We start from the raw sequence: 25,283 nt of genomic DNA, 5'->3' as shown, positions 1-25,283 counted from the left end.
TGAGTTCGTTGAAGTTTCCAAACATTTCCATGATTTCATTGAACTCACGGCCAAGCAAACTCCGAAAGGTTTGCTCATCAGTATTCACCACCTGACTTTATAAAGTACTGTTAAAAACATGTATTTTATGTCTACTAACATATGTAATTGCATTCTATTATTGTTGTTACTCACTATTACAAAAAATATAAAGAACAAAGGAACATAAACGTGTCAAATGAGAGGAGACCATTCTGTCCATCAAGCTTGTTTGTTTAGCTAATAGCCAAATTGTCCCAACATCTCATCCAGGTCCTTCTTAAAGATTGCTGAGGTTTCTGTTCAACTACATGTCTCAGTAGTTTGCTCCCAATTCCCAAATCTCTTTACATAAAGAAATGCTTCATTCCTAAGTGCAATTCCCCTTTATTTGCATTGGTGATTCACTATTAATCTAAAATAATTCTGATGGATGTACTTTATCAATGCCTTTGAGGATTTTAAATCATTTGGAATAATATACACATGTAGTCTCCTCTCCTTGAGACTAAACAGGTTTAATTCTCTGACTCTGTATGATACGTCCTTAAGTCCTATTATACACCTGTTTGCTCATCTCTGTACAGAAAATTTTTTGTTAGTTTTGGGAAATACAACTCGAAGACACATGATATCCAATATGGTGTTCCACAAGGCTCTATCCTGGGTCCGCTGTTATTCTCAATCTACATGCTTCCGTTAGGTCAGATTATCTCAGGGCACAACGTGAGCTACCACAGCTATGCTGATGACACACAGCTGTACTTATCAATAGCACCTGATGACCCCGACTTTCTTGATTCACTGACACAATGTCTGACTTGTATTTCAGAATGGATGAATAGTAACTCTCTCAAGTTAAATAAAGAGAAAACTGAAATCTTAGTGATTAGCAATAATGGATACAATGAGGCTATTAAAAATAAACTGGATACATTAGGATTAAAAGTCAAGACGGAGGTAAAAAGCTTAGGGGTGATTGTTGACTGTAATCTGAATTTTAAATCGCATATTAATCAGATCACTATGACAGCATTTTTTCACTTAAGAAACATAAGCAAAGTGAGACCTCTTATATCACTGAAAGATGCTGAGAAATTAGTTCACGCTTTTGTTTTCAGTCGACTAGATTACTGTAACGCACTCCTCTCAGGACTACCCAAAAAAGATATAAATCGTTTGCAACGAGTGCAGAACGCAGCTGCTAGAATCCTAACTAGGAAAAGAAAATCCGGACACATTTCTTCAGTTTTGATGTCACTACACTGGTTACCTGTGTCATTCAGAATTGACTTTAAAATTCTGCTTATGGTTTATAAAGCCTTAAATAATCTCACCTCATCGTATATATCGGAATGTCTGACACCTTATATTCCAAATCGTAACCTCAGATCCTCAAATGAGTGTCTCCTTAGAATTCCAAGAACAAAACTTAAAAGAAGTGGTGAGGCGGCCTTCTGCTGCTATGCACCTAAAATCTGGAATAGCCTGCCAATAGGAATTCGCCAGGCTGATACAGTAGAGCACTTTAAAAAACTGCTAAAAACACATTACTTTAACATGGCCTTCTCATAACTTCATTTTAATCGTAATTTAACTTAATCCTGATACTCTGTATGTTCAATTCATCATAATAACTATTCATGGTGGCTCTAAAATCCGTACTGACCCCTACTCTCTTTTCTGTTTCTTTTTCTGGTTTCTTTGTGGTGGTGGCCTGCGCCACCACCACCTACTCAAAGCTTCATGATGCTCAAACAATGATGGACGGATTAAAAGGCAGAAGTCTACGTGACCATCATCATCAAGCCCTTCCGTGAGAACCCTAAATCCAAAGAGGACTGTTTCATTTATGTTAGGTAGAATGCCCAGAGGGGACTGGGTGGTCTCATGGTCTGGAATCCCTACAGATTTTATTTTTTCTCCAGCCGTCTGGAGTTTTTTTGTTTTTTCTGTCCCCCCTGGCCATTGAACCTTACTCTTATTCAATGTTAATTAATGTTGATTTATTTTGTTTTCTTATTATGTCTTTTATTTTTCTATTCTTTATTATGTAAAGCACTTTGAGCTACTGTTTGTATGAAAATGTGCTATATAAATAAATGTTGTTGTTGTACAGCTTCAAGTGTTGCTGCCATGTCTGGTGTGGTGACCAGAACCACACACGGGACTCCAAATGTGGTTTCATTAGTGCATTACATAGTCAGAGCATTATGTCCCTCAATTTATATTCAGCAGTTTTTATGATATAACCTTACATTTTATTTGACCTTTTAGTGACTCCTGCATATTGTTTAGAAACGTGATAACTGACTCTATTCTGAAATAACTAAAACAAATTTAAAAATGCTTCAACTTTCAAATCAGTGAACTAAGTCTCCAAACACACGCTCCAAAAATGTTATGCCAAGCACACATTTTCTATTTGTTTTATTATAATGACTTTAATTTTCCAAATTAAGTTGAACATGGGCTGATCTATTTTCTTCTGACACAGCCAAAGCTAAAGTAGTATAATGTAAGCCCAGACAGGCCCTCCATTTTGACTACCCAGCACCTTCAAGATATTGAAAAAAATCTATTAAGAGCCAAGAACTAAATCTGTGCTCTGCTGATTTGATTAAAGGATTACTTTTTAAAAATCTCCACCCATTGTCATCTTTTGATATTATGATACAAAGATATTTTTCTTTGTTCTTTACAGGAATATTTTAAATTGAATGCATACATACTTTTAGAGGGAGAAGTTCACACTTGCTAATATTTAAGCACAAACCTGTGGCCATTGAGATTCACCTTTGCTACAGATTTTCAATCTGGAGATTGGCTGTTAAAAACAATATGGTGTTGTCTGTTAACTGACTGATAAACAGTTCTACTTATTATTTTTATACAGATGTGAACAAATCTGTTGGCATCCATACAGTTTATTTAAAAAGTGCTATACGCCGCCTGAAAAGTGAATAATTGAAAAGAAATTGTCCCATGTATACCTGCGTGCCTTTGACATGACAACAGAAATCTTATTAGTTGGTAACAAATTTGTCCTCTCTACCCTTCGTGGGCTGAAAAATTGACGTCGATGGGATCCTGGTGGAACCCTCAGCATCAATCCGTAATTTGGGTGTCATCTTTGATCAGCTCCTTACTCTCCAACCATACATTAGCTCAATAGTACAGACAGCTTTTCTTCATCTCCGTAACATTGCTCATCTGCATTCTTTCCTCCGTATGAAGGATACTGAAACACTCATTCATGCTTTCATTACTACCCGTCTGGACTATTGCAATGCATTGTTTTATGATCTCCCAATTAAATATATCAATAGATTACAGTATGTTCAGAATTCTGCTGCTCGTTTACTTACACATGCTAAAAAATCTGTTCACATCATTCCTGTCATTTATGATTTGCATTGGTTACCAGTTTCTTCAAGAATCAAATATAAAATTATTCTTCTCACCTTTAAAGCCTTTCATGGTTCAGCCCCTCATTATCTGTCTAAGCTGCCTTTTCCTTACACTCCTGCTCGTGCATTAAGATCTTGGGACGCTAACTTACTCACTGTACCTAAATACAGGTTAGTAACTATGGCTGGCAGAGCTTCCAGTGTGATAGCCCCTAAAATTTGGAATGCTCTTCCTCTCAGCCTTTGCAAGGAAAAATCTTTTATTCATTTTAAACTCCTGTTAAATACACATCTTTTCAATGAGTCTTATTCATTTTCTTGTATGTAATGTTCTGCTGTCTTATCAATGTGTTTATTGAATTGTAAAGTGTCCTTGAGTGTATGAAAGGCGCTAAATAAATAAAACTTACTATTATTATTATTATTATTATTATTATGTCATCAAGAAAAGCAAAGAAAGTATAAAAATATATTAAAAAATTTCTTATTCTACAAAGTTATTTTAGAAGTTCCTGGACACATTTGCTGGTACCCCTAGAAAAGATCACATGTAATTGGTTTAGAGTGATTCTTCAAACTAGCTGTTTTCCATAATTAGTATAACGTGTCACTAATTGTGCAATCAGTAAGTCAGCCTATTTAAATGGAGAAAAGTAGTCACTATGCTGTTTGGTATCCTAATGTGCCAAAGTGAAAGCAAAAGAGAGAGCTGTCTGAGGAGATTAGAAAAAAAACAAATTATACACAGGCATGTTAAAGGCAAAGGCTACAAGACCATCTCTAATCGGCTTGACGTTCCTGTGACAACAGTTGCAAATATTATTAAGAACTTTTAGGTCCATGGGACTGTGGCCAACCTCACTGGACACGGCCACAAGAGGAAAATCGATCCCAGAACGAGAAGAATAGTGAGATTAATAAACAAAAAGCCAAGGATAACTTCTAAAGAGATACAAGTTGAACTCCAAGGTCAAGGTCTATTCGTGTCTGAACGCACCATCTTGTTGAAAGAAAAACATAAAAGAACCACACTGGAATTTACTAAAATACATATAAATAAGCCAAAATACTTCTACGAGAATGTCATTTGGACAGATAAGACAATGCTGGAGCTTTTTGGCAAGTTAAATCAGCTTTATGTCTACAGATGATAAAAATTAACCTTTCAAAGAGGAGAACACCATACTTACAGTGAAATATGAAGGAGGCTCAGTTATGTTTCTGGGCTGCTTTGCTTTGTCTGTCATGGGGTGCTTTGATTCTATGCAGACAACAATGAAATCTCAAGACATTCTGGAGCGAAATGTACTGCCCAGTGTCAGAAAGCTCTGTCTCAGTCACGGGTCATGGACCCTCCAACAGGATAATGACCCAAGACACACAGCTAAAAGCGCCAAAAATGACCAAGAACAAAACATTTCTGAAGTGACCTTCTATGAGCACTGATTTGAATCACATTGAACATCTATGGAAAGAACTGAAATATGCAGTCTGGAGAAGGCCTCCTTCAAACCTGACATAGCTGGAGCAGTTTGCTCAAGAAGAGTGGGCCAGACTACCTATTGACCGGTGCAGAAGTCAAATTGATATCTAAAGGAATCGCTTGTTTGCAGTCATTGCCTTAAAGGTTGTGCAACAAAATATCAGGGTACAGCTCTCATTATTTCTGTCCATACCATTTTCATTTATGTTATGATTTGAAATATTGTGTTGAATCAAAACTTTAAAGCAAAATCTGATTTCGGCTAACTACAGAATAAACAATGATGGGTGCCAATTACTTTTATCAGTTTCAAATTATTTCAGAGACAATTGTGGGTTCTTCTTTTTTCATGCAGAGGTACCAACAAATTTGTCCGTGTCTGTATGTAAAAGAACTTGCATAACTAACAGAATAAAGATAAGGAGAAAAAGGTCACCCCTGGCAAATTCCTTTTTGTTACATATTCCAATTGTATTCATATTGTACCAACAGCATATAAGTATCTGAGCGATGACTGTTTAGAGTTTAGTAGGCAAACACGCTCACCTCCACCAACCCTACACCTAACCTATATACATCATTTACTGTATTGTAGTGTAATAGACAGGGAAACAAATATCAGATAAAATAATTTTTGTTAATCATCCAAAGTTATGGTGAAACTGTATTAGACTAGATATCTCTTAATGCAGCCTTAAATGAGTGTATACCTCCAAAATAGTGTAGAAATGCCCTAAACCATACAGGCGTGTAGCTGTCTATACCTAACAGGTTCGTTAGTGGAAGAAAACTGGTGCTGAATGGCACTTGTACATTCGTCTACATATCTAGTTTTGAACTGGAGTACATTAATGGCATTGGCCACATTATTATAACAAGTTCAGATCCAGCACATATGTATTACTGATTTTCAAGTTTAACATCACAGTTCGCACAGAAGAAGACACTTGGCCCCTGACCTCCACAGCTGATGTAGGCAACCCAAAAGGATTCTGCAGAAATAAGTGAAAGTGGCCACCTCCAGTTGTATGGGCTTGTGATGCATGCATGGATAGCCCTATTTTTTGATGGCAAATAATCTGGAATACAAATCTTTGTGCCTATTTTACGAGTATAGATTGAATGGTCACAGAGTGCTGAATACAATTTTGCATTATATTTTTATGGTCTAGGTTTTGTTAGATGTGACCTGCATTCAGTTTAGCTCCAGCCTCACATAGGTGGGTGACTGCCACATACTCAGGGCATTTAATAAAGGCCACTTTTGGCTGGTCAGAGGCACACTCTGATAAAGGCATCTTCTTTCTTGTCTTTCAGGTAGGCTTTTGTAGCCCAGGACTGTATGAGGAGTTCTCTTTTTACGATTTGAAACTCTAGTCATTCCAGTCACAAATCTAGCACAGGATTTCACGCAATGAACATCTAGAAGTGCAGATCCACGTTTCAGTTGGTAGAAATGTAAAGAATTTGTAAGTTTTCATCTTTCCATGTTCAACTCAGCCAGTTTTGTCTGAGATGTTCTGTTTCAGGAGAGTTAAATATCCCAGTTTTATTACAACCTGCCAAAAAACTCCTAATGCCTGCAAAAAGCCACATTCGTAGTGTACTATCAGTTTTGTGTTTCATAAAAATGCCCAAGATACTTTCCAAAGACTGAACTGCATTTAATAGCAATTATGTCAAAATCCATTGCTCTGTAAGTGATACATGACTTTTCTGATTTGCACAAATCAAAATTAAACATTCCATTCATCCATCTGTTTTCAATACTCAATTCCCCCCTGCTCAGCATAGACACTGTTGAGCTAACATTATTTTAAAATATGACCACAGTAAGTGGTGTAATTTTCAACATGAAGCAATGATTTGCTGTGGAGACCTTTCAAGTTGCTTTTAATATTTAAAATAATGAGCTGATGGCAACATACAAGGCTTCTGAAACAAACAGTGGAAATTGAAATGTAGGTAAATAAATAGTTGGTTTTGCTGATCCTGGATGGTGTCACCAGCACAGATGTCAAGCCTTATTATAAATATCCACTTATTTATTATTTATTTTCTGAACCATTTTATCCATTACAAGTTAATGTCTAATCTTGGTATGAGAAAATGTTTGCAAGTTAGAACAAATTTTTAGACTGCTCAGTAACACCCTCATGAATAAATCCAGGCTTTACTAGTTCATAACATGTATAATTTCAGCAGCACATTACTATTCCTGCATAATCTTGTGATTTGAGCAGTAAAACAGCAGTGTCAGCCAGTCATTTTCTACACCGCTTGGTCCTGAACAGGATCACAAGGGTTGCTGGCGTCTATCCCAGCTAGCATAGGATGCAAGGCACGAACAAACCCTGGAGAAGATGCCACTCCATCTCAGGGCAAACACACACACCATTGACATGCCAGTGCCAATTTAGAATCACTAATCTGTCTAACCTGTATGTTTTTGGACTGTGGGACTGAACTACCCACAGCAAACTCACACAGACCCAGGGAGATCTTCCAAAATCCACAAAGGGAGGACCGGGGACTCAAAAAATGCATCATCTCCATAGAAGAAATTCTAGGGTTTTGTCAAGGTAAATAAGCAAATATTGATGTTAATAATTGAGTCAAGTTTGTTTCACAATGGGTAATTTATTTTTGAATTAAAGTATCTTTTTCCACTTAACAGGAACACTAAACACAACGCACTTAGAAATAATGGATCTGTTTGTAATCTCAGAGGAATAGAAAGTGCATGGTGCAACATTTATACCATTGCAACTGTGACATCACACAATGCACACTTAGTCATTCAAGGAAACCCTTTCCAAAAAATGGAAAAAAATAAAAATGTAGCACATTCACAACAGAAAGCATTCAGATTATATTTAGGGATGCCTAAGCCACATAAAAGCATTGAAAATTTGAAATACAGGGCAAGTCAAAATTATGTTAACATTTTAATGGCAGAAACAATTTATTCATAAAACATACTTCATATGTGCAAGATGATTTACAGGAATGTCTCAACCTGTTCGCCATCATGTTCAACACAAGTACCATATGTGGCACATAAATTGTCCGCAAAAATTGTATATAAGTATATACATAGCAGTACCATTAGTGTTAACATAATTTTGATTCACCCTGTATTTAGCCACACTTGTAAGCGCATGTAGTGTCTCATAAGTTTCGGTCCAGGTTCTAATGGCAGGAAGAAGAAGAGTGAAACACCATCACTAACATGGTTTCAGTTTTCCATAAAGTGGGCAAGAAATTCCAGGAAGATGAATGACGTCCACGGCCAGTGGAAGTGACCTAAGGCCCATCCGATATTGTCTGCCCTGCTCTTCTGAAAGTCAGTTTAAGATGCTGGTACCTGTTTTAGAAGAGGACAGAGCTCTGGACTTAAACATCTAATCTGATATCATTTTCTTTTCTTTTAAAGTTAAGAACATAAAAAAGTGTTCTGGAGGAACTCCAACTTGTCTTCTTTTGTTTAATACATTTTTAATATGTATGTAAAGAAAGGAGTACTGTCCCCCCATTCATCCATCCAGTCAAATTCAAGCAATTCATAAATTTTAACATCATAAAAAAATATCTATCAACTAAAACAATCCTCCATTGACTCCATTTGATCCAATTGATGGATCTGAGAGGAAATTCACACAGACAGGAATCCATGACCAATCTCCTAGACCTGTGTGTCAACAGCTCTTAACACTGCAGCATCCATGCAATTAAAACTCCATCCATTCATCCATCCATCTATTCACTGAAATTGCACAGTTCATCTAATTGTTTCTAAAGCCTTTCCAAGCAGTATTTTATACAAGACAGAGTGCAACCAGGACCAAAGCACCAGACCATCACAGATCACAATCTCAACACACATCCACAGTCTCTCAACCTTGGCCAGTTTAGGGTTGCCAATCAGTCAAAGCAGTAAGCCATTATTATTTGAGAAGAAAATTAATGTACACGGAGAAAAATCTACATATACAAAAGGAAAACATGTAGATATACCCCCAAACACACAGGACCAAAGAAAGGTTGTCTCAGGAGAGCTCACCATTATACTGCCCATTATAACAAGATCAGATATGAAAATACAGTATCTAATCTCCCCAACTCAACACATCCTCCACTGATGGTTGTGGCTTTCTTTTACCAGTTTCTAGAAAAGCCACTTCAGAAGATTAAAATGTGATTTCATTGTACGTTATAACACCTTACAAAGCATATGAAGATGTTTTGTCAAAGTACTCCAGCACTTAGAAACCTAAGAAATGGGACAAACAAGAGGAGACCATTCAGTCCATTGAGCTCTTTAGTTTAGCTAATAGCTAAGCTGTCCCAACATCTCATCCAGATATTTTTAAAGGTTGTCAAGGTTTCTGCTTCAACTACAAGTCTCAGTAGTTTCTTCCATGGACCCATAACTCTTTGTGTAAAGAAGTGATTCCTGTCTTCAGTTTTAAATGCAATTCCCTTGCGTACCAAAAAGGTGAGTGTCAGCTTAAGTGTTAACTCCAAAATGGCCTGATAGGAGTAAACTTGGGTATGCATTGAGCAGGCACAACAATGCATTGGCATCCATCCAGGATTCTTGCACTTAATGCTGCCGAGATGGCTTCTGGCCACCTAACAACAATGAACTAGATAAAACAAGTATGAAATGAATGGAATTGTAACCCAGACATTCTTCAGATTGCTGCACTTTTTCATCGAAGTGTCTTCCCATATTGAGACAGAATATATTTGTTATGTGGGTGGCAATGAAGGAGACCAGGGTTTGCTTCCTGGGTCAGCCCTGGTTGGAGCTTACATGTGCTCTCAGTGTCTGTGTGAGTTTCCATTGAGTGGTCCAGATTCCTCCCACAGTCCACAGACATGCAGGTTAGGTGGATTGGTGATATTGGATTGTTTTTCTGTGTGTAATTCACGCAGTCACTTACTTTTTTCTTGCATAATTATAACCTTTACAGAAACAATTCTAAAAAGTCGAATGTCAGCTCTGGAAATGTTGAAAATTTTGAAAGTAAACTTTATTCTATATAAAAGCTAATTATACTGTAAATGATGGCAGCTCATGCTCTTCAGGTCCTTTTCCAGCTGAAACAACAGAGTCTCAAGCAAAGCGCCCGGCCCTTGCAAGGCTGACTGACAGGTAAGCATAAGGCAGAGGCCCTGCTAGACGGCTACCAGAAATGCCAGCAGGTGCCCACAAGTGCTTAATTCCTGCTGACATTCTTCCACTCAAGTAAAAATATACTGTAGAAGAGCATCCCCACGACAGGAGCTGCATTGCTGAAATGTCTCTGGAGATTTGGTGTCAGGTTTAAAGTTGCAGCTCAGTCTCTCACTGCTTCTCAAAACCATAAATGTAGTGTCACGAAATGTGAAATCACAAGTGCCAGGCTGTAAGGTAGCATTGCCAGCCTGACTGGCAGCAGAAAATGGCACCAAATTACAAATTAATCAAACCTACAAGCGAGTTTTTCTAAAGAATACAAGGAAATGGCCGAAGCGTTTAAGAGGAAGATTATTATTATTTAAGTTAAATGGACTAAATATAAGTGTATCATATAAATCATTAAGTTTAAATAGGCAGTTTATGATGAATATGTAATAATACATTGTTAAACGTGTCAAGAACAGCAAGTTCTATTAGTATGTTAATCCTTTTCAATTTACAAAAAAAACGAATGCCCTAATGCTTTGTGCTTTTCCTGTGATGTATGCCCATCAACTATTAATATAAAATAGTATGTTGTCATGGGAAATTGTTGTATATTTCTACTAAATTATTGTTATGGGAATTTTACTTACTGTTTCCTTTGAGTTTTTTTTCCTGCCCAGCTTGTAATGTTCTGTTTTAAATTAATTTCAGTTAAATAGTTCTGTTTAATATTTTGTATTAGTTTAGCATTTTTCTCGATTTCTGTCAATTATGGAATTTATCTTTGTAAAGAGTCTGCCATAAACTAAGAGTCCCAAGCACTAACAATTTTCAAAACACTTCCAATAATGCCTACTAGAAGGGGAATCTTACTGTCAAACCCCAGCTAGTAATAAGGACAAGCACTGAATCTTTATAAAATAAAAGATTTGTTCTTCGCCTTACATTCTTCATCTCAGCGTGGTGAGAAGGATAATAAATGGATTGGGCGAGCGTGAGTGCCAGGGGTATTTAATTTCACCACACAGCAGGAGGCAGTGGTCCTCCATGCTGAACCCAGTTGAGACTCCCACAATCCTAAAGTACAGCACTGTTGTCATTGGGTCATTGGGTGGGGATAACTAGCTCTGTTTCTGCCTGATCTGCAAGTGGTCTGGATGCCAATGATGGGATACCGGAAGCAAGTTTTAAGAGTAGGAAGGCAGTGTATGACACTCAACTGAAGGCAGAAGGAGGAAGAGAATCTGTTAATACTTGAGTATTTAATTAGAAAAGTGTTGGTGGCAAATAAAAACCTTTTATTTGAACCCAGAATTGTGTTAAGTAACATTGTTTCTGTGTTTTGGGGCTTGGTGGTGCCCCCTTGTGGATACAAGAGATAATGCCTTTGAGGCAGATTAGAAAATGGCAGTAACATTGTGGGCACACAGGGAAGCCGGTCTAGATGGTCCAAGTCAACAGCTGGTGGAGCTGGCATTCAGGACCGAAAAGAAGAAGTGACTACTGCTCCATTGGTGAAAGTGCCACCAGAGAAGGTAGGCTGGTAACTGGGCAATAGAAAAAGAACCGAAAGAAGAAAACATCGGTCAGGACACAAACAAGAGACCAAATCCAAATTATCTTGCATCAAAACCAAAAGCATTAATCAAATACAAACTCTCAAGATTCTGGCAATAATTTTAAATACTGGGGAACCCAAACTCAAAATACTGTGGAATCAATTAACAAAGCACATGTAAATACTGGTATTGTTATGATGGAAAGATCAAATGGAAAGTTTGAATCTGCTTTCAAAGCCTAAAAAAAGGAGCAAATGAGTTATGGAAAGCAGCACTCAAAACTGAACAGCTATTTTGGTCATGAAAGCACTTTCAGTCCTCAAATGTGAAACAGAATAACCCTACAATCTGCAGTCATCACAGTCGTCCTTATTTCAATCCCACCAAGAAGGAATACGGAGCATCAGAACCTGTGCTGTAGTGAGATGAATGGCTGCACGTTAGATGAACAAGCAGCATCCTTTAGTATAGTAGATAAGAGTACAAAACTAAGCTGCCCACCAGAGCTTAAACTCTTCGTAGTTAACCGACAAAACGTAGCAAACAACTGGCCCTCTACTGACATAGCTGTGCCTGTTTTTACTTCATAATCTTTACCCCACTATGAAAGGATACTTCTTTTTTCATATAAATTATTTGAAAAATCCCTTCAAATCTCACATTATGATCACCAAATACAAAAGCATTTTAAATGCCCATCCCCATTTTCCAAGTGACACACCCCTGGAATTCCAGCCAGCCAAATGATTTTTAATATCGAGAGAAAGTGGTATAAAAGACAGGGGGCGTCACTGAGCCACAAAACCCCAAACATACCGCACTAAGAAATCCCAGATACAAAATAAAAGTTTTCATTGCACAAAATACCTTCTTTAACAGTGAAATTCCACAGCCTTTCAATAGACTACTCCTCGTTTTCCACTTCCAGGTGAGTGCTGCCTTCTGCCTCCCGACTCCGACTCCATGGAGGGGGCTGGATAGCTCACTTTAATGTCAGAGATGGCCCTACTGCTGGTACCAGGGCATAGCAAGACGGAAGAGCTTCCAGGTCAGACAGATGTTTCCTTCACCTTGCTGCAACCCCCGGTGGCACTCAAGGACCCTGACAGGATTGTCCCTCAGGGCTACAACTACCATACCTCCCTATGGGCATCCTTACTGGGTCCACACCAGCAGAGCACTAATTTATGTTATACTGGGAGAGTAACTGCTCTTGATATCCCAGCTCCCCCCTAAAGACCACTAATCTATCCCTTTGTATGGGATGTTGGAACAGCCCCATCTCGATCCCGATATTGTTCTTGCATTACACCATTCTGGCCAGGAAAGGTCCAGTGCAGAACTTTCAGTGGTAAGAGTTTTCAGAGACCTCTTTTCCCAAAAATTGATTCTTATTTTATTTATTTAATCTTAGCAGGAGTGTGTACAGCTTGTATGTTCTCCCTGTGCTCAAATATCTGTATGTCTGACCCCATCAACCCTGAAAATTCTGGGACAGTTATTGTCTGTGTGAAGTTTGCATGTTCTCCCTGTGTTTACATCAGTTTGCTTTGGGTGTCCAAAAGTATCTCTCACATACAGCTCTAATGGACTGGTGGCTGTTAACTGGCCTGCTGAGAGTGAGCGTGTGTTGATGTGTGTGTGAGTATAAACTATAATGGACTAATTCTTCTTCTAGGATTGGTGCTCGATACTGCCAGAACAGACACTGGCTCCTGCACTTGTATATATATACAGTATATATATATATATATATATATATATATATATATATATATATATATATATATATATATATATATAATATGCCATTTTAGCTTAAAACTGTCCCCTGGTGGTTAGAAAGAGATCTGCATTAGTGTACTCTGGACAGCCTACTTTATAATCCAGCGGTCCCCAACTCCGGTTCTGGAGGGCCCCAGTGGCTGCAGGTTTCCATTCTAACCCTTTTCTTAATTAATGACCTTTTTCTGCTCCTAACTAACTTCTTTTGAATTAATTTTAATGGACTTGCTGTTGAAGACTCATACCCTTTAATTGTTTCTTTTTCCTTAATTAGCAGCCAAACAATAATGAGATTCAAAATGAGCCAAAACAACTGGTGTCCATCATTCAATATTTGAAAATAAAGAAAGATGAAGGTCTCTGGAATGTTGATCTGCTCAGGTCCACAAAACATTTTACCAGTGCTCTTAGAAAGAGACAATCAAAATTTTGAAATGTACGCTATTGCACAATGAGAGCAGCAACAAGCCACAGAATTAAAGAATGGGTTTAATTAACAACAAGAATCAGCACCTAATTTAAGCAACTGGTTGGAGTGAAATTGGTTAAAGTTTGAGGTCCCGACTTGGTCTTCTGTTGGCTTCTTCACTTCACATTTCATTTCTGTTTGGGTGCTATTTAAGGAAAGAAATGAAGCAATTCAGAGAAAAGATGAATACATTTAGGGGAACACATTGTTAAAAACAAGTCAATTAAAATGAATTCAAAAGAAGTTAGTTAGCAACAAAAATAGGTCATTAATTAAGAAAAGGGTTAGAATGAAAACCTGCAGCCACTGGGGCCCTATGGGACTGGAGTTGGGGACCCTTGCATGATCTCCTGAAATGTTGACTTAATCTGGGCCTACCAGGAGCTTCCTTGTGGTGTGTGGCACAGTCATCAACAAACTTTGACTGTCACATTAATACAGGTAACATACTGTATGTCACAGAATTGGAGTGACCACTTCACAAAAATAAACTACTCAGTTCATATGAAGTTCATTCAGTTGTGCTACTGATGAAAAGATCTGCGAGGTTTACAAATGTAAGGAAAGCCATCCCAAAATCACTATGATCCAGATTTTCCAGATTATCTTTGGAAGAGTGGAATAACAAATAATAATAATAATAGAAACAATAATAATAATAAGTTGCATTTATAGAGCATCTTTCACAAACCCAAGGTCACTTTACATACAAACGGGGAGGAAAAAAAAAGAGACCACACAGAAGACAAAAGTTCATCGAAGAAGAAAGTTTTGAGTTGAGATTTAAAGGAAGAGAAGTATTCAGGGTCAAAACCAACACACACACACACACAAGAATGAGCACACTCTACACAGGCAAGGAAATGGCAGCTCTAATTTGGCCCTGTGTGAGTGAGTGCACCCATGAGCCCTGTGATGGACTGGCACCCTCACTGGATGGCTTCCTGCCTTGAACCCATTACAGTCAGCATAGACTCCAAAATTCTTCAATCCAGACTAAAAAATGGCAGGAGGATTCAATGTTATCCTCAGTCTGATGTGTCGTCCTGAGCATTAACAGTCTCACGCACGCATGTCAGAGGAGTTCAGGCATGCAATAACCTGCCGTGATGAGAGGGCATGCTGCCACTAACACTGTCATTGCCTCCTTTCTCTCTAAGCTGCCCAGTGAGGTAATTTAACCCCGCCCCTTCCAGTCTAACTGCCATAAAACCCTGGGCATCCCAGATGGAGAGATCATTAGCGGCTAAAGTGACCCCCAGGATGGAGCTCCACTATGCTGAAAAGTGTCATTTTTGTTTTTGCTTTGTCCTTGGACAATAAAAGGGCCGACCTGGTTGGCATCCAAAAAATTTCCCTCTGTTTCAGAACTGTCATTTCCTCACCTGGCCACAACAGATATGCATCTTCACGTGTGGCCATGCTGAGCTCCCACATGTGCTTTCATTCAGACTGGAAGAATAGTTGGTTTTATGTCTCTGAATGATTAAACACTATGCATGTAGGCTGGTAAAATTAAGTAGTATGGCCCAAGCGCCGTTACAATCTTTACTTATTCCTCTTCCTTTAAGTTCACACTGATGCAATTGACCTTCTGCATACTCTGTGGGTATACTACAAGCAGACGCCATACAAATCCTACTTTTCACCCCTTTATAGGGCAAAACAATAAATATCCTTACTAAGGATGAGTGCAGGTAAGTGATAAATAGTGTAGTAATAAAAACTGAAGACATAAATGGGGTGGAAAATCAAAAAAACGCAACATGGTTTTGCTTATTTTAGGTCATGTCAGGTCAGGTTGGAGAGCATGCACTGGTACAGGGTGTTTACTGCACCCACCACTAGACAAAACAGCTCAGGATCCCGGTGGGCAACCCCAACGACATAGGCAGATACGCAGTCCAGTCCCACCCTCTGGAAATTACCATCTATCTGCAGCAGCCAAGTATTATGTGGGCAACCCCTTGGCCTGTTTAAGACGCTCGGGTCCTCAGCATTGTGAGCTGGATCACCCTCAGGGAACCGTAGTACCGTTCACTTATTTGTGGCATCCATTATGTCATTTTCTTTGCAAAAGTAATTTATAGTACCTGTATTTAAAAAGGCTTCTCTATTTAAACAGGATAACAAAAAGAGGAAATAGAACTTTTGCAAGATTAAAGAATTCCAATACTGGAGCTCACCACAAGAACATAGGGACAATAAGGAGAGAGAGATGTTTTAGCAGCCAAATTGCTAGAAAAAGTGGGCTCAAGTGTGATGGGGAGGCATGGCTCAACCAGACATGATAATTTTGAGAAGCAGAAAAATAAATGACTTCTGCTGAAATCACTTGATATTAGTTGGGGATCATTTCAATCATAACTTTATCTACAAGTGGGTGTGAATGAAGTGGAAGAAGATTTTTTGAGTACGTAATTATCAAATCTTTTTAATTCAATTCTGGATCAGCAGCACTGGGCATGAGGTAGGCTTCCAACCCTGGAATTTCTTGCAGTGTCCACTGACACACACACACACACCTACAGTGGCACCAATGTACATAACTCTTTTTTTTGAAGGCATACTGGACAAAAGTTATTTAAATGGCTAACATTTGACTTAAAAATTATTTTACACAGAATAATATAACTTTACATATTAATTAGTATAATAAAACTGCAGCACTTACACTTGCCTAATTGTATGCCATTTTCTTACCCCTTTAATCCAGATTAGGGGCGTGGGGGTGCTGGAGTCTATCCCAGCTAGCATTGGGCACAAAGCAGGAACAAACCCTGCACAGGGTGCCAGTCCATCGTGGGGCAAACACACACACACCACAGACACACACACAAACACATACTGTACTGTACTAGTGTAACCAATTCACTTAACCTGCATGACTTTGGGCAGTGGGAGGAAACCGGAGCACCCCAGGGCCGCCTTAATGGCATCATAGACCACGGGTAAAATAGTGCACTGGGGCCTCTGTTTTGATAGCAAAACAGAAAGATCCATGGGCATCAGAAACATTGTGGGCCCCCAGCCAGTGCCCACTGCACCAATACATTAAGATGGCTTTGTGGAGGAAACCCACACATACACAGGGAGAACTTGCAAACTCCACACATGGAGGATCTGGGACACAAACCCTCGTCTCCTTACTGTGACACAGCAGCACTACCACAGTACCACCATTCTGTTTAATGGATCTTTGTAAATATTTAGAAATAGAGCACCCATTTTATTTCATCAGATTATTAAGGTAGTCAATGTAATCAAAGCAGAACATGCCTTAGAACTGCGATACCCCTTGTATGATTCTGTTGCACCGTTTAGTGTGAATCGTGATGACACCTGCTGACTGCAATATTAATGAAATATTTTATTAAATCCAATAACATGAGAACAAGGTCTTAATCTTTTACAGTGCACACCTTCATAAGAACGTCCTGACTCTCATATCTAAAAACTACCATCCACTCCCAGGATATCCCTGCATCAGATTAGCATAACAACACCCCCTACTGATACCAACCAGAACTGCAGATGGGTAACATGGCTTACTTAAGTCTGGCCAGGATACTACAGATTCTGAGAAGGGTTATGATGATTTTGTTTCACCTGAATTATTTTTTACCATTTCTAAAAAAGATTGAAGAGTAGGTCAGCTTTGGAGATTGAAGAGTACACCGGTCTCAAACTACTTACTTGACTTTGCAAGTTTAGCTATCCTTCCTCCATAGGTCTGGTATGTGATTTGTTAGTCCTGACCTTTGGTCAACAGTCTATCCTCCATATAAGTTCACGTGCAATAGGACTGGCTCCAAAATTGTATATTATTATACAATATTATATATACCAGTAACGGGGCACTGCACTGAATACACTTGACTTGAGCATTCTTAGTTTTCATTCTCTTTCTCTGTATGTTTAGCATTTGTTTGCTCAGAGGTTGATGAGCTTGCTGCTTCCTGAGCAGCTCTTCTTTTCTCCATCCTAGCGACCCACTTCTTCTCTTCTTATATCGGCATCTTTTTGCTTTAAAACTGATTAAGTCAGTATTTGAGTTGTAATTACTTAGTATGTTTTCTTTAATTTTTCACTTAAGCTGACACTTAAAATCTGCCTCAAGAATGATTTAAGATATGAAGAGGTAGGGGAAGTGATGGCAAAGGTGGTAGGGAATGAGAACAGTGCCTGTACGCTTGGGCTACATGGCCACCCTGATGGCCGTGCCAAGAGTTGATTCTACAATAAAATAAAAATAAAAAGAGTAATAACCTTGGAGGTCAATCATCACCCCAAAAGTGGATAGTAGACGTCACGTAGTATATGTGTACCAAATTTCAGGTCAATAGGTCAAATGGTTAGCGAGCTACAGGTGATTTAAAATCTTGGACAGAGAAATGAACAGCCACAGTAGCATATTATATATATAACAATATATATATATATATATATATATATATATATATATATATATATATATACACACATATATACAGTATGTTAACAAACATTCACATTATGCGTCCATCCATCCATTATCCAACCCGCTATATCCTAACTACAGGGTCACGGGGGTCTGTTGGAGCCAATCCCAGCCAACACAGGGCGCAAGGCAGGAAACAAAACCCAGGCAGGGTGCCAGCCCACATTATGCATAATTAGGGAAAAAATAGTAACGCAAAAAATAAATAAAATATATACATAAAGGAATGTGTAAGTGCCTTACGGGATTGATCCATCATGACTAAGAGAGGTGTAGGTTCCTTAAGCAGATGGAAGACCCTGGTGGATGAATGGACATGTCAGTGAAAAGAAAAGAAGGTTCCTTGCCCAGATGGGAAACCCCAGGCGGATGGACAGGCATCCTGGCTGGATGTACTTGCATACCTTCTCTATAAAAAGGAAAGACTCTCTCTAAGGGCTGTTTATTCCCCCAGGAAGCTAGATAGCAGCAGCTTTGTATTTTGATACCCAATGCTGGAAACTGTAGTCCAGTAGCACAGACCTGCTGGGGACCATGGGTGCCGCAAGAGAGCACTGCAGTGAGTTATACTGCCTACTGTTTGGGATTTTTGTATGACCTAGAAGGGCTTCCAGCAGGTGAAGCCCTTCACCAGATGTCCTCCTGGGTCCTCAATAAAAGGGAACACGCTGCCTTTCCAGGAAAGTTGGAGATCTGAAGGAAGGAAGGCAAGACTTGACTGGAGGATTGGCGGTGTGTAGAAAGAGAGAGAGAGAGGCACTGTATACATTCATTGTACAATGGTATTTTGACTTTGATTTGATCCTGGGACTTGTTTGTGCGCTCATGTTTGGGGCACTGCATTGCCCCAGAGCCATCACAAATGATAATAGAAAGATTTGTATAAAAACCCCAGGTTTACAAGCTCCAGTTACAAGCTCCTATCTTGATCACTGCTTACATTCTTAAAAATAAAGGTGCTAGAGTGGTACCAAAGTGGAACCATTTTTGGTTCCCAAAACACCCATCCGCATGAAGGTCCCATGCAGAAAGAAGCCTTATTTATTTAGATATGTATGTGAATAACCATGACTAGATGACCACAGATATGTAAAATGATGTTAGTTGCTTTATATAATAAACACAAGCTCAGTTTAGGTTTTCTAAATCTGTCAGTGTGCCCTTCAGCTTTTTTTCTACATATTAGAAAGTTCTTCAAAGAACAAACTTCATATGCAAAGAATCCTTCCCAGAATGAAACAGTGTTTTGTCAAACAAAGGTTCAAAAAGGAACCACAGAAACTAATAATAACATGTATTAAAGAACCATTATTTTTAAGAGTGTACATGACATCTGCGTATTCTCCCCGTGTCTCTGTGTGCCATGATTACTCTCCATACCACAAACACACGCAGGGCACGTTAGGGTAATAGTTACCAATGGCTGCCATCCTGCTTAGTGCGTCCACGCTTCCATAGGAGTGTGAAACTGGAGTGAATTCGTACTGGAAAAAAATAAAATAAAATCAGATCCTCCCTGGGACCTAGTGTTTCCTTGCACGGTCAAATGACATACAGGTTAGGTGGGTTTACGCTGAGTCGTTCACACTGTGAGGGGCTTGGCACCCTGTCCACGGGCTGTTCCTGCCTTGCGCCCAACTCTTGCTGAGAGTGGCTCCAGTTTCCGGTGAACGGGTTTAGAAAATGTGAGGAGCCGGCTACTCATCACTTTATCTTTGTCGGTAGTGTCGTTTGTGTCACCCGGGGGCTGAGTGCTGTTAACCATATCGTCATTACATGCCTTTAAATGCGCACGGGATTTAAATAAGAATGCGCCGATAACTTCAATTTCCCGTTCGCTCTGCTATAAATAAAAGAGTGATCGCTCGAATCTGTTAAAAAATAGGTCTTGCAAACTTTTTTCCATGTAGATGCGTGCAATCACCTGCTTAATAAAGGTGTGTCGGGTGCAACTTGTGAAATCAAGCAGCGTCTAGTCGAAATAGATGTTAATCAGTAGGGCAAGATAAATCCGTGCTGACAGAATGTCGGGTTCATCCCAACACCTGCCCTCTGCTAAACAACAGGATGTCTGAGGATACCGACTTTTTACAACTTAAAAGGAAGGGAAAAATATGTGTAGGTCTATGTTGAGATAGAATTAACTGAGTAATAATGAATCGATTACCCCTCTGCCCCGCTGCTCTCCCAAGTCTCATCGGTCGGAACCGCCACCCGAGCCTACCTGAATAGTCTGGCTGGTTAAGCCAGTTGTAGGTCCTCCGACCAGTTTGCAGTAGAGCTCCAGTTTGGATCTGCCCGTCTCGTCTTGTCCGCAAGTCGCCGTGGCGGAGATCCGAGCACCCTCAGCCAGGTTGAAATAAGGGGGATGCAGACTGAAACCGGTGATCTCGTTCAGTGGGATCTGCGCGAAGCCGGAGGGGCACAGAGGTGACAGGAGAAAGTAAGCGAGCAGGACGGTAGCAGCTTCTTCTCGGCTTCTCCTCGCCATGTTTGACATTTAATCGAATCGACGGCGAAAGAATGCAGTTCCTCACAGAGCGCCTTAAAGCCGAGGCGCAGGAGACACGACTCACTCACTCCCCTCGCTCAAGACGACGCGATTTCGCGGATTGCGGTGCTCCGCCTGATCTTGAAGTTGTCTGCTGAAGAGTGGCGTTGGCTTGATCACTGCGCACTACACTCATTATTTGTGCTTACTGCTCGTCACCACTGCCTAACTGATCTCGCTAAGCGGCGATTTCAAAAAGGTTCCGAAGGTAGAAGTGTTAGAAACTCCGGCAAAGCACAACAGAGACGGTTAGATGGTCAAACGCAGATGTACGCCGCTTTTATTAATGTGTATATGTGTGTGTATATTTATATATAAATAATACATAGTATATAACGTATATGTACACATATAGTATCCAAAAGCTGCGCATATATAATACATTGTACCGTATATATGCAGTGCAATATAGTATAAATTTGGTATTCAGCCAATAGGACATATTATATTTCTGTCAATTTCTGTTATTTCCTGCTGACAAGACTTTAAAGTAATCTCCATCAAAAATACACTGATGCCAAAATGAAAAAATATCTAGTAGTCAGACTGAAACTTCAAGCTTCACTGTTGAAACAAAAACAAGCAAATGAGAACAGTAGGAGAACAAAACTTGAGAACTAGAAAATAATTACAACTCTGAAAATTAACAGCATTCATTTTGAGGTCCTTCGGTATCTTGTGTAGCCACCACTGCTTGACAACTCTGGCACATCAAGCTAATGAGCCCCCAGATTGGCGCTTGTGGGGTGCCTTCCCAGTCCCACTGAAGAGCCAGATGATGTACACCACTAAATGTTGTAATCCTAGAGTCCTTACAGTGTTCTACAACAGCCATTCCCATATTCTGTCCTGGTGGCCCCCCAAGGCTGCAGGCTTTCAAGCCAATCAACTTGTGTTTTGAACAGGCCTCCTTCTTTAAGTAAACAGGCTCATATGGCCCCCTTTTCTATGCTTCAGTGACAGTACAGAAATTACAAATCTGGGCTTTCTACATTTTTATTGAAATGTTGTAAGCATTCCTGTTAGGTGTTCTTCATAAATCTTTTTGGGATTTTGATTAAAACTTTTTGTTCAGTTTATTATATCGTATAATGACAATTAAAAACAGCAGCGTAGACATCCTGACAAATGACACTGAATGCTAAAAGGCTGCAACACCTTACATTAGTAAGCAATATCTTAAATAACCAGAACACCTGCAAAAATGGAATTAAGCTCTTCTGCAAAAAATTGAGAATTTCTAAATTTATTATAAAGTATGTTTCCCTGAATCTAGAATATGAGAAAAAATATCTATGAGATCACTTACAGTAATCTGAATGTCACATTGTGTGACTTCTAGTCATTGGATACGTCAGACTTACTGACTGTAGTTGCAGGTCTCATCACTGGACCATGTCGGTTTACACGACTGAAAATGTTAGCCATGTCTCATTATCAACTAGTAGAAGACATTCCAGCACAGTCATGCTCACCCCCTTTTTGTGACAGCTAACAATGTGCTGCCTGACGGCACCGGTGCTGTACGAAGGGTGAACAACTACAGTGAGTACATCCACAGTCTCTATCCTCTTTTAACTTTCTGTTGCGGTACATAAAACAGAAGACATCAGACAGATGAGTGTCTCTTCTGTTTATGAGGTCCAAAACACCCACCTTTTTGTTGTCGCCTTATATTCATTGTGCTTCCAGATGAACATTCATTGGTCAGCTTTCATGCACACAGCGCCCACCCCTTCAACTAAAGACAACAATCAAACCAGGCTGTGGATGAGCTGGAGTGATTTCACTGGGCATGTTAGATTTGAAGACTTCCCTTCACTAGAGCCCGCTGCCGATTGCCTCCAACTTGCTAAGATTATGTAAGTGAGGGCTGCCACGGAATATTACCGGAAACGTTTTCTAATGTGATGTGGCCTTTAGACAGAAGTTATCCCACCAATTGTAATACTGGTTGATGTAAAACGTTGCAGCCACAGTGGTCTGTCAGGACTAAACTTGAGGACCAGTGCTCTAGGGGTAAAGTCAAGAGAGAAAGCAGACCAAGTAACCATTGCACAGTAGCATTCATTTCTCAGGACAGTTCAAATCAAAAGATTTTAAAACGTGAATGTCCTTTGCTCTTTTGCGTGGTCTAGAACAACCCACAAAACACCGGGGAAGATGCGTTGGGTTTTATTTTGAAGCAAGTCATACCTGCTCTAAATCAAACCCAAAGATAGGTTTGTGGCTGTTTCGGTTCACCAGAAGAATGAGACTATATAGGGGTATTTTGTTTGAAACTCCCATCACATGCCGTCCTGTTTTAAGTATTAATGTCTGCGTTTACTCTAAAGCGCTAGAACCCACAGCTAAACGAACCCAATCCAGGAGTTGAGAAGTAGGTCTCTGCTCATTTAAAGGCTTAGTTTTAACTGTGAAGTCGATTACAGAAGCGGAGCCTTCCTAGAAGTGTTTAAGGGATAAGTGCTGTGAGACTTGAAACGTGAGTCTCCATTGCTCTTTCACGGAGTCTAGAACGGCCCACAAAACACGGGGGATGACATATTTGATTTGATTTTGAAACCAGTCATGCCTGCTTTAAGCGAACCCAAAGATTGGTTTGTGGCTGTTTCGGTTCTCCAGCAGGATGAGACTATATAGGGCTACTTTGTTTTGCACTTCCGTCACATGCCGTCCTGTTTCAGCATTAATGTCTGCGTTCACTCAAGAAGCCAGAACCCAAAGCTAAACGAACCCATTCTGGGTGTTGAGCAGCATGTCTCCTGTCAAATAAAGGCTTAGTTTTACCTGTGAAATCGATTACAGAAGCGGAGCCTTCATAGAAGTTTTTAAGGGATAAGTGCTGTGAGACTTGAAACGCGAGTGTCCATTGCTCTTTTGCGGAGTCTAGAATGGCCCACAAAACACTGGGGATGGTGCATTTGGTTTTATTTTGAAGCCAGTCATGCCTGCTTTAAAGCGAACCCAAAGATAGTTTTGTGGCTGTTTTGGTTCTCCAGCAGGATGAGACTATATAGGGCTATTTTGTTTTGCACTTTCGTCACATGCCGTTCTATTTCAAGCATTTAATGTCCACGTTTACTCTAAAGATCCAGAATCCAGAGCTAAACAAACCTATTCCGCGTGTTGAGCAGCACATCTCCTCTCAATTAAAGGCGTAGTTTTAACTGTGAAGTCAATTACAGAAGTGGAGTATTCTTAGAATGTTTTTATTTTGTTTTGCACTTTCGTCACATGCCGCCCTGTTTCAAGCATTAGCTGAAGAAAAATGGGGAGATATTTCTGGAGGCCGGAGAAGCAGAGGAAGTTAAAGGGAGTGGAACTCAGGATTGGAACTTTGAATCTTGGCAGTATGACTGGTGAAGGGAGAGTTAGTTGATGTGAAGGAAGGTTGATATGTTGTACATGCAAGATACTAAATGGAAGGGCAGTACATCTAGGTGGATCAGAGGTGAATTCAAATTGTTCTATCATGGTGTGGATGGAAGAAGAAATAGGTTACGAGTTATTCTGAAGGAACAGTATGTCAAGAGTGTTTTTGGAGATGAAAAGAGCGTCAGACAGAGTGATGATTATGAAGATGGAAATTGGAGTTGTTATAATTAATGTTGTTAATGCATTTGCCCCACAAGTTGGGTGTGCGATGGATGAGAAAGAAGATTTCTGGAGTGAGTTGGATGAAGTGATGGACAGTGTACTCAAAGGACATAGAGTGGTGATTGGAGTGGAGTTCAATGGACATGTCGGTGAAGGGAACAGAGGGGATGTGGAGGTTATGGGCAGGTATGGTATTAAAGAGAAGAATGAAGAAGATCAGATGATAGTGGATTTTGCGAAAAGGATGAACATGGCTGTGGTTAATACATACTGTGTTTCCCCGAAAATAAGACAGGGTCCTAAATTAATTTTTGCTCCAAAAGATGCACTAGGGCTTATTTTCAGGGGATATCTTATATTTATTCATGTACAACAATACGCATTTATCCAAATACAGTCATGTCATCTTCTTCTGGAATATCATCATAATTCTCCACATTCAAACCCTGAATTTCAGTCTGAATTTCTTGCTACCTGCAGTTGGCTGGCGCCCTGCCCGGGGTTTGTTTCCTGCCTTGCGCCCTGTGTTGGCTGGGATTGGCTCCAGCAGACCCCCGTGACCTTGTAGTTAGGATATAGCAGGTTGGATAATGGATGGATGGATGGATTTCTTGCTCCTCCAGCCGCTTTGAGGATACTCCAGGGTCAAGGTGCGCTTGGATGTTTGATGAATGGTTTGATGTGGTGAAGCAAAATGCAGACATACAAATGCATTCGTGGTGCTTTGATATTCAAGTGTTATATATTCCCCAAAG

At 39.7% G+C, this 25,283-nt stretch overlaps 1 protein-coding gene across 5 annotated transcripts in view; it reads right to left on the bottom strand.

Annotated features, from left to right (window-relative positions):
* LOC120530334 (laminin subunit alpha-3-like) overlaps nt 1-21,027 on the bottom strand; it is a 385,202-nt gene extending 364,175 nt beyond the window's left edge. For 2 of the 5 annotated variants that reach the window (XM_039754743.1, XM_039754744.1), the window contains exon 1: nt 20,602-21,023. In XM_039754743.1, coding sequence (XP_039610677.1) covers nt 20,602-20,877 — 276 coding nt within the window. In that variant the 5' untranslated portion in view covers nt 20,878-21,023. Of the gene's footprint in view, nt 1-20,601 lie in introns of all 5 variants that reach the window. The other 3 variants (XM_039754747.1, XM_039754746.1, XM_039754745.1) reach the window with 3 other exon arrangements.
* Between the last annotated feature and the right edge of the window lie 4,256 nt (nt 21,028-25,283).

Source organism: Polypterus senegalus, chromosome 5, assembly GCF_016835505.1.
Source record: "Polypterus senegalus isolate Bchr_013 chromosome 5, ASM1683550v1, whole genome shotgun sequence".
NCBI classification, from domain to species: domain Eukaryota; kingdom Metazoa; phylum Chordata; class Cladistia; order Polypteriformes; family Polypteridae; genus Polypterus; species Polypterus senegalus.
This window is presented reverse-complemented; position numbering and strand designations above follow the sequence as displayed.